The sequence below is a fragment of the Arachis duranensis genome, chromosome 9 (assembly GCF_000817695.3).
Source record: "Arachis duranensis cultivar V14167 chromosome 9, aradu.V14167.gnm2.J7QH, whole genome shotgun sequence".
Taxonomy (NCBI): domain Eukaryota; kingdom Viridiplantae; phylum Streptophyta; class Magnoliopsida; order Fabales; family Fabaceae; genus Arachis; species Arachis duranensis.
Genome location: NC_029780.3, coordinates 6,935,533 through 6,942,957, shown reverse-complemented (window position 1 = coordinate 6,942,957; position 7,425 = coordinate 6,935,533). Strand labels below are relative to the sequence as shown.

The following is a 7,425-nucleotide window of genomic DNA, read 5'->3' as shown; positions in this document are numbered from 1 at the left end:
TAACCATACTTACATAATCATTATAATAATTAATTATTATAACATAATCATACTATAATTCAATCAATATAATATTAAGAATTGGTCATTATTCTTTAGCATTTGAAACGTCACATTTTTTAATCGCCATAAATTTCCTTACAGTTTTACTATATATGTAATCTACTAATTAATAGTAGTATATGAGAAAATTAGAGATATTTTATATTCATAATTTGAAAAATTTTATTATTAATTTATTTATCAGTTCCCCTAAGATTGAATTAATTATTGAACTTTTGAAAGTTCACTTTAACTTTGCTTATTATATTGTTTATTGTGATGCATGCTTGGAATTATTCCAAGCAATGAGCTATTTAATTTCTAATGTCTGTTTAATCTCGCTTTCATCATATCATACGAAGTAACGACAAATAAATAGATGTTTATTTTCTTTACATAAATAATGAATATTTTAAACAATGTTACTATCTCTAATTTCATTATATAATTTGAGTTTATCTTACATGTATTTCTATAGCACATTATAAATTTATTATTAGTAAAAAATTTTAAATATTTTTGTTTAATAAATATAAAATAAATATATTAAAAATTTAAATTTTTTATATTTTTAATAAAAAAAATTTATTTTATAAATTTAATATGTATTTTTAAAATACATAATAATAAATAAATTTTATATTATTTTTTTATGATATCCTTAAAATGTGCTCTGGACACATGTTAGTAAGATCTAATATTTATTAAATTTTTATATTTTTTTAAGAGAGCGTCTTGTTAATGTCTTATTTATAAATTTAATTTTTCATATATTATTAGTGATAGGTTACTAGTTATAGATGATAGATATATTATGTATTCTTACTTATTTTTTGAAAATAATTCCTCATATATTAAAAATAATAAATCTGAATGACAAAATTTATTTATTTTTAAATATTAATGTTTATCTATCTAATCATTCAATTAAAATTACTTGTTATAAATATCATTTGTACCAAATTTAATTTCAATTTATAAAAGTATACTAATAATTTTTTGTTGACAATTTTTATAGACATATCAAAATTCAAAACCTTTTATTGGAAAGAAAAAATTTTACCATCTTAATTAACTTCACATTAATCAATAAAAGGAAATTAATAATTTGTCATGTTCCACTGATTGGCTATAATATCAATCCAAGTGACATTAGCAATGATTATTAGCGATTAGTCAGATAAGTTTGAAAATTTTTCATGAGTTAATTAATGCCTGTACTTTAAAAATATTAATCAATGTTATTACACAGTCATTTGCCTATAGAATAATCGTTGCAAAACTAAGCTATATATGTCAAAGTCGGTATATGTGTCCTGGAATTGAGTCCAACTTCAACATATTTGACTAATCGTTTTCACAGCTGGTTGGAAAGCTGCTTTGAGTAATCACACTTATAATAAAATATAAATAAAGTTAACCATAGTAATTAAATGGATGTAATCATGTAATAAAAGAGGTCAAGTTCTAAACTTCAACAATAGGATTATTAAAAGCGTTCACACCGATAGATACTACAAAAGTTAACACAACCTGAATAGACATTATTACAATATTGGTCTTCCAAGATAGCTTGGACCAAATCACCAAATTAAAAGACACATACAACAACAAAAGGCGAAGTTAACCACAGTACGACTGATGAGTGAAATAACTAGATTACAAATAATATCTCCAATATTCTACAACAAAGAGTAATACTAACAACACTAATCACTCATAACATAGAATTACTTGTCTTTATTTAGTTTCAGTCTCTTCACCTTGTTTCTTGACAGCTAATTATTAGGGCCCAATTCAAGATGCACACTTTGCTGGAGTCTTCTAACTAGAAGTTGTATGAAACTCATCATCAACTGAATCCTGAAAGAAGCAAGTTTATAAAATCAATTACGATTTAATTTCTATGCATTAAACTATTAAATGTAAATCTAAAAATTTAACATCAATATTCAATCATTTATTCTTACAAAAGCAAAAACAACTACTTTTAACACTCATTATTTAAAAAGTCATATATAAAAAAATAAAATTAATTAAATAATGGTATAATTAAACATTTTATAATATTGGTGCATCAAAATTAAATCGAATCAATTAGGGAAATCGGGTATAGAAACTAATATCAAAAGCTATTTAAAACAAATGAAAGTAAACAAATGAATAGATTACCTTGATCCAACTTGTGTCATTATTGCCAGAATCCAATAAGAACCCTCCTGTAATACAAACTATTAGTCATAATGCATTAAAAAGAATTAAACATATTACAGCACATTATGAATACATAATTATAATTACTATACATTTGCACAATTCAGAAGCTCCTCTATTGACTTCAATCTTACTAATGCGCCGTTAATCTCATCACTCACAGAATAGCTAGGTTGCGATGAGAGATGACTTATATACTGCGAAGTAATCTGGCAAGTACTCCCCAACCTTTTTATCCAGATAAAGAGAGGGAAAAAAAATAAGGACATAGATAGCAATGAACTAAAAAATTGACATAAAAGCATAACAAAACAATAAAATGACCTATTTTTGGAATCCACAACTTCCTTTATGTAGACGTTCACATGGAGCTTTGATGCATAGTAACTGCTCTGAACATGCACCTTGTCTAAGAAAAATAGAAGTTATAGTAAGATAGTGATGTTGTAGAATAACAAGGGTGTTCATGCAGTGGAATAAGCACACTATAGCTCCAGGGAGAACCCATGTTCTACCAATTGAGAGAGCAGGTCTCACTATCCTCGAAACAAGATTAGTCTCTTTGAAAAAAAAAAAATAGCCTGGTGGACAAACATCCCACGTTAACATAGGATCTAGAAAAGATTTGTATCCAAAAACAGAACGAAAATTAAAGTTGCATAATAACCACCTGAATACAATCAAGAAGAACATTACCTAAGAAACTTTTAGCAACAATGAGTGGTCCAGGACCAATTGAATCAAGGTGGGGAAGAATATGATCCACTAGTGTTCCAAACAAAATACAGGTCACCCTATTTTTGCTGAAATTGGTATAGAAAACAATTGGCCATGTATAAGTTTTCAAACTAGGAATAAAGTGAAAGGAACAACACAATATAAATCTTACTCCAAATCCTCAAAAGTAAAGACAATTTGTCTTCCCTTGTTACCAACCACCTCAACAAATATATCTGAAAAGATAAACCAAACATGTATAAACCTGTGGAAAGGCATATATTTATCTACCTAAAGTTGCAAAATTCAATACCAATAAAGGAAGGTTCATTAAATTCTTACCAATGAGTTCCTTGTCATCTATATTGCCGTTTTGTATGATGTTAGCAACAGGACAAAACTTCTTGACCAATGCCTTTGGGAGAGAAGCATGTATTCTGCTACCCTGTATTTTGTTTTTTTTATAACAAACTGAAGTTAGTAAAATGTCTTATATAGTACTCAAGTGCAAAAACAAAAAACATAATGACCATTGCAATTGAACCTTACCTTTTTATCATGCAACACCATTTCAATGGTATCCTTAGCGGGAACCTCCTATAAACAAGCAACATATACTGTTAAATGTAAGCCAAGTTTCTAAGCATTGAAATTGCACAGCAAGTCCTATCTCTAAGGATTAAGAACAAATATCTAGCAATGCTATAATAATGATTCCACGTTATGAAACATTCATAGTCCATGCCAATCAAAACATGCATTGCTAATATCGAGTAAAATGTCAATCCAAATTAAATTGCCCTCATAAATCAACCAAATAGCAAATGTTGTTGTGGCAACTGGCAAATATTACACGTGTTGAAAAAAACTTGAGCTCAGCCCTGATCTATGCAACCCTAGGTAAGAATTGTAAATGGTCTCAACAAATGGCACACAACAATGAGTTCTCAAGATGAAATAATATGAAAGCAGAAATTAAAATACGAAATGATTGGGGAGGGACCTTGATACTCTCTCCCTTCCCATTCAAGAACCAATATTGAGGATCCAGGAGAGAAAATAGTAATTTTTCATATTGTATCAAAATTAAACTTTCTATAATTGACAACTCACTCGCCAAAACCCCAACACACAGTCAAAGGCATGAAAAATTTGAAAAAAAAAACTACAAAAAAAATAAATCACGGAATAGTAATTAAAGGAGAACACTAAAGTTTTAGATGAGTACCAATGCTCCAGGTAATTGATTCATGTGCTTCTCAAAGTGAATAATCCCGTCACGATGATGTTCAAAGTCCCTGAACTCTGCAACAGCATTCGTAACTAAATAATTTTGAAGTACGAATGCGATTGGTAGCGAAAGAAGAAGAATCAGAGCGAAGAGTATGAGGGCCGATGCAGGAGTCAACGGCCCGGGAAAAGAAAACGAAACGCGACCTCCCACGCGCCCCCACTGCGTCTCCAATTGACCCTCCAGCTCCATGTTCACGCATCGATCCTCGTCGGAGGCACTCAGCGGGGCAGGTGCCTGAGGAGCAACAGCGCCGCCGCCTTGTTCGACGATGTCGAGGAAGATCCTCATCGGGTCGAGAGAACCGGAACCGCGGTAGTGCAGATCGTATTCGCGCATAAGGTAACAGAAGTCCCTGTCATCGGAGACGGTGACCAGGGTGTCGAGGTCGTCGCCGGGGATAAGGTACTTAAAGGAGGTTACGGCAGCGCCGCCGCAGAGTAAGGAGAGCTCGGCGGTCATAACAGCAAAATTTATGTCGCCTTGAACTTGGAGCATCCTGTGGATGCCGCCAGCATAGTAGGGGTAGCGGTGGTGTTCGTCGTCGTGGTGCCTGATCTCGCCGCCGTAGCTGCACTTAAACCTCGCCGGCGTAGTATCCATTGGTTTTGAGTTTATAGTGACTTGGTGAGTATTTCTTACTTTTGCTTGGCGAGCATGTGCGACTACTTCAAATTATATAAGAAGAAGAAGCAACCGCGAAGGTTCAATGCACAGTGAGCTCAGTAAAAAAATGTTACTTCATTCAACAGGTGGCAAATGAATTATCTAGTTAAACCGTTAGCAAGGTTGTTGTGAATGTGTAGGATAAATAAACATGGCTTGAATAAGTTTTAATTTTTATAAAGGATAAAGCTGATGTGTTAGCTTACGTAATCGTGTAAACGGAACAAAACCTAATGTATTAATAATATATTTTCTGTTTATATATCTCAAAAATTTTGAGAGTAATTTAATATTTTGAGGTTTAACTTAAAAGTGTCCTAAGAATATTATTTAAAAGAATAAAAAATAGTTAATAAAAAAAGACTAGGATAAATAAATGAGAAAAGTTATTGTATTTGGCTAATATTTTTAATGATCGGTTTAACTTTTTAGTTTATAATTTAATAATATATTTTTAGTTTATATTTTTTTTTTTTAAATAAATAATTTAAATAAGTCTTTTATTTTTATAAATTATTTTTTTATTTTACTTTTTAGTGTTTAACATGTGGTTAGTTTGTTTAATTAATTGTCAACGGAACAAAAATTTGTTTAAGTTGATAAATATTAATGTTTCTTTTTGACATTTATTCCGTCTTATTTATGCCTCAAAAGTTTGAAAAATGCGATATATAAATTTTTTTTACATATAAATTTATACAAATTAATTTTAATTCAATAAAATCCATTTTCATAATATACTCGTGAAATTATTACGTTTTTTTAATGTTTGTATTTCGCATTTTTCTTTTCCTCTTCTTTTTTTTCTTTTTTTGTGTTTTTTTCTTCGTATTCATTTTTTTCGTGTGTTTTATTTTTTTAATTCTTTTTATTGCTATTATTGTTATTACACTTTTTTTCTTTCTCTTTCTATTGATTTTGCAATATTATGTATATTTGTTAGAAAGTAAAACAAAAAAAAAAGTGAATAAAAACAACAAAAAATGGTGAGAAAAAAAGGAAGAATTTTAAATTATGCATAATTTATCAGTACAAATTTACCGAAAATTCTTAAACAATACATTTAAATATCTTAGTTTTATTCCAAAATTTACAGCAACTACACAAATTGAAAAAATTCTATGGCAAAAATTCTATGACAAAAATTTTGGATAAGGCAACATCATCAATATTGCAAAATTTTTACGATAATGATAACAATAACGACAATAACGATAACGACGATATATATAAGAAGAAGACGATGATGCTATAACGATGATGATCATTATGATGAAGATGATAGAGGAGAAGGAAAAAAAAGAAGAAAAAAAATCCAATAAAAAAAGAAGGCAAGAAGAGGAGGAGGAAGTGGTGGTGTTGGTGACGACGATAATAAAAGAAAAAAAACCAAAAAAAAAGATAAAAAAAAAGAAGAAAACGAAGTGTCAAGAGAAGAACGTATAGAAAACGTGTAAATGTAAATAACTTATATGAATTTAATTATGTAAAGAACTTGTACGTGGAGAATAATTATAAAAATTTCAAGAGTAATTTAATTCTTCTAGATTGAACTAAAATGAATCCTTAACATTATTGCTTAGATATATTAATTGAAAAAGGTTTTATATAATATATTCTAAAATAATACTAATATATAATCTTAAAATACATATTAGTTAAATTTCAAAATAAAAGAGGTTTTAATTTTTTGTAGTCAATGCATAGAAATCTAAAATATTAATATTTAATTTGAATTTTTAACAATTTTTTTATTTATGATATTATTAGATAGTGTTTTTAAAATATTGTTAGCATTTTTTTATTTTATAAAAAAACACTATTAGAAAAGGATGTATATATATTCATACTTATGCTACGTGTACGTTAAAATTAGCTACTAAAATCAGTCATCAGTATAAAATACATGTTAAAATATAAATACATATTGAAAATAAATTAAACTACACATGTATTTATATACAAATATATTAATAACTGATTTTAGTGAATAATTTTAATGTATAAATAGTATTTTTGATATATTCATGCAATTTAGTATAATAAATGTTATAGTGTCTATCACTTTCTACTTAAGTTACTAAAAAAGGTAAATAAATAATATTTAATAAATTTTATATAATTTACTTTTATTTTAAACATTTTATTTTTTACTTTAAAAGAGAAGTTAAATAATTTAGGCATCATAACAAATATATCATAAAACTCACCATTTAGTATAGATGAACTTATTATTACAAAGACATAGTAACAATATAAGAACATAGAGAAGAAAAAAAAATTATAATATCTTCTATCTTTTATAATTTATTTATTTATTTTAACCTTTTACTTCTTTTAAAAATTTGTTTACAAGGATTATATTATCATATCAGAATCACATGAGACATTTAATAAACTTTTTACAAAATTAAAGATAACGTTGATAATTTTGAGTTATTTTTAAAATATATAAAACATAAATGAAACAAAAGAACTTTAAGGAACAATGCTGA

The 7,425-nt window shown here is 27.9% G+C and overlaps 1 protein-coding gene across 2 annotated transcripts in view; it reads right to left on the bottom strand.

Annotated features, from left to right (window-relative positions):
- LOC107464522 (uncharacterized) overlaps nt 1–4,896 on the bottom strand; it is a 67,645-nt gene extending 62,749 nt beyond the window's left edge. Inside the window, exons 1-9 of one of the 2 annotated variants that reach the window (XM_052253826.1) lie at nt 4,202–4,896; nt 3,523–3,570; nt 3,316–3,418; nt 3,146–3,209; nt 2,953–3,059; nt 2,581–2,665; nt 2,349–2,484; nt 2,215–2,261; nt 1,553–1,905 (exon numbers count right to left, since the gene is read on the bottom strand). In XM_052253826.1, the coding sequence (XP_052109786.1) occupies nt 1,821–1,905; nt 2,215–2,261; nt 2,349–2,484; nt 2,581–2,665; nt 2,953–3,059; nt 3,146–3,209; nt 3,316–3,418; nt 3,523–3,570; nt 4,202–4,867 (1,341 nt within the window). In that variant the 5' untranslated portion in view covers nt 4,868–4,896 and the 3' untranslated portion in view covers nt 1,553–1,820. Of the gene's footprint in view, nt 1–1,552; nt 1,906–2,214; nt 2,262–2,348; nt 2,485–2,580; nt 2,666–2,952; nt 3,060–3,145; nt 3,210–3,315; nt 3,419–3,522; nt 3,571–4,201 lie in introns of those variants that run through there. The other variant, XM_052253824.1, reaches the window with a different exon arrangement.
- Nucleotides 4,897–7,425: the final 2,529 nt, after the last annotated feature.